At 41.3% G+C, this 2,710-nt stretch overlaps 1 protein-coding gene across 1 annotated transcript in view; it reads right to left on the bottom strand.

Moving 5' to 3' along the window:
- Window positions 1-2,710, bottom strand: part of LUC7L (LUC7 like) — a 41,534-nt gene that overhangs the window by 17,115 nt on the left and 21,709 nt on the right. Inside the window, exon 5 of the mRNA XM_018566791.1 lies at window positions 2,072-2,215. Coding sequence (XP_018422293.1) covers window positions 2,072-2,215 — 144 coding nt within the window. The remainder of the gene's footprint in view (window positions 1-2,071; window positions 2,216-2,710) is intronic.

Genomic DNA, 2,710 nt, shown 5'->3' on the forward strand with positions numbered 1-2,710 from the left:
CCCCCCCCCTCCAGCTTCCTGATTGGCCAGAAAGCCGGCTCCATGCTTTCTGGTGACGAGGGAGCATAGAGATAGGTTACTGGCTAATCAGGAAGCTTGTCATTGCACCCCACCTGGCTTCCTTAAATGGGACTTCCAGTATCCTTGAGTACCGCACCAAAAAAATATTGGTACTCGATACCAAAAAAAAAAAAAAACGGTATTAGTGCATCCCTACTGAACAGTGTGGAAGGTGCGTGGCACTGCAATAATTTTAATGGCACCCCAAATGTACCTCCCGCCCTCAATGCGATCGACCAACCCGCACCACGCAGTACTGAAATACTGTGCATTGTAGTGCGATTGAAAAAAGTCGTGCAATAGCACTGTAGTGGTTTACAAGTCAACGATCAAGTTTCCTCAGATTGTTTTGTTGTTGAAGTGTTTCATACAAACACACACAGCTGCAATACTGTCAAATATTGCTGTTTCATATACCAGGTGCTATCTGAGGGGATCTCCTTTCCTTAACTGCATTTACTTAGTGTAGTGGAACAACCTATTTTATTGATTTTTTTTTTTTAATAAAGTAGCTGTAATGTCAATGAGCAGAGTTGCGGGAGGACAAGCAAGCATGTGTGTGTCTGTAGAAAAAAGGGGAACAAGTGGGAGAAGAAGGCTGCTTCGCTTTCCCCTTATACATCCATTCCTTAATATTGTATGTTGCAGGCATATTTTATGAACTATAACACTGACTCATTATTAGTCTGTAACTTGCTGCAGGTAAGAGATTTAAAGTAGAAGAACTCCAGTAATTAAAGGAGAACTATGGGGTTCTATCTTTTTTTTATGAATGCATTCCTTAGGCTAAATAAGTAAATAATGTAATTTACTCTAATTAGCCAAAATGCACAGTAAGGCTGTAAAACCTTATTTTAGGTGGTGGGCGGGGCTAAGCGCCGCAATGAGAAGACATCCCGACGTATCTGACGGGATCCTCCCCACTGATGACTGACAGTGATTCTTGAGAGCTGCTGCGCGTCCACGAATATATGGACATGCGCAGCAGCTCTCTCCTTACCTGCACGTCCCCGTATGCCAGCTCCTTCCCCCCTCTCTCTCTCTCCCTGCCGACACTGACATACAAAAATGAGCATACGGGTCTCTCTCTCTCTCTCTTCAGCATTTACTACAAATCGGAAAGTCCATATATGGTAAATGATGTCACATCCGATCAGCGGGGATCTCCAGTGACATAATTTACCATATATGGACTTTTCGATTTGTAGTAAATGCTGAACAGAGAGAGAGAGCTCCTTCCACTCTGCCATCAGTGATCCACGATCATTTTTGTATGTCAGTGTCGGCAGGGGGAGAGAGAGAGAGAGAGAGAGAGAGGGGGGAAGGAGCTGGCACAAGGGGACGTGCAGGTAAGGAGAGAGCTGCTGCGCATGTCCATATATTCGTGGACACGCAGCAGCTCTCAAGAATCACTGTCAGTCATCAGTGGGGAGGATCCCGTCAGATACGTCGTGATGTCTTCTCATTGCGGCGCTTAGCCCCGCCCACCACCTAAAATAAGGTTTTACAGCCTTACTGTGCATTTTGGCTAATTAGAGTAAATTACATTATTTACTTATTTAGCCTAAGGAATGCATTCATAAAAAAAAGATAGAACCCCATAGTTCTCCTTTAATTACTGGAGTTCTTCTACTTTAAATCTCTTACCTGCAGCAAGTTACAGACTAATAATGAGTCAGTGTTATAGTTCATAAAATATGCCTGCAACATACAATATTAAGGAATGGATGTATAAGGGGAAAGCGAAGCAGCCTTCTTCTCCCACTTGTTCCCCTTTTTTCTACAGACACACACATGCTTGCTTGTGTTAACCCTTGCAGTTGGAACAGATCCATCTGCTTTTCCGGGTTCAGAAATTGACATCAGTTGCCCTGACTTTTTTTCTTCTTTTTCTAAATACCTTCCAAAACTGCTCGAGTTTACCAAGGGTTATAGCTGACTGAAATGTATCTAATCTAATGCTATCTCTATGAAGCTCTGTATTTCTAGAAGAAGATTCTGTGACACCAACCTCAGCCTCTCTTTTCCTAGCCTTTACTCTCTCCATCTCCAACAGAATTCTTTGGGAGTCTTCTACATTCCCTTCAGCTCCCAACTGTTCAGCTTTGGCCAACAGTTTTCCAATCTCTTCATTCAATTCATGAACTTTTTCAGCCTGTAAAAAAGCATATACACAAATAAATGGCGACAAATAATGCAATCTCTATAAAAGCCATTTTGCTTCAATTGCAAGTTTAAAAAAATGACACTTAGTACACCTAATACAACATAATATGCATGTCACATGAACAGAAGAGGAGAAGTGGACAGCAACATCATCATTGAAAGGAGAACTTTAATTTTAAAAAACAGTTTTGCGTCTCTATTGGGCAATTATAAAAAAAAAACAAAAAAAAAAACACTAACATCTGCGCTATTGGATTCCCTGTCTATAGTGTGCAGCTGCCAATTTAGAATGTGTTATCAAACAAAACCAAAAGCCCATTTCCACCTTTGCAGAGGTATTTAAAAAAAAAAACATGCCAGCAATGAACACAGTGTACATGAAGCCAGCATATGTAGTTGATGGAAACAGAACTTACATTTTTTTTTTTGTTAGCTTTCCTCTTCATATTCTCATGGAAATGTCTCTTTTTTGCAAGCCCTGTCT

The sequence above is a fragment of the Nanorana parkeri genome, unplaced genomic scaffold, assembly GCF_000935625.1.
Source record: "Nanorana parkeri isolate BGI_ZX_2015 unplaced genomic scaffold, ASM93562v1 scaffold975, whole genome shotgun sequence".
Classification (NCBI taxonomy): domain Eukaryota; kingdom Metazoa; phylum Chordata; class Amphibia; order Anura; family Dicroglossidae; genus Nanorana; species Nanorana parkeri.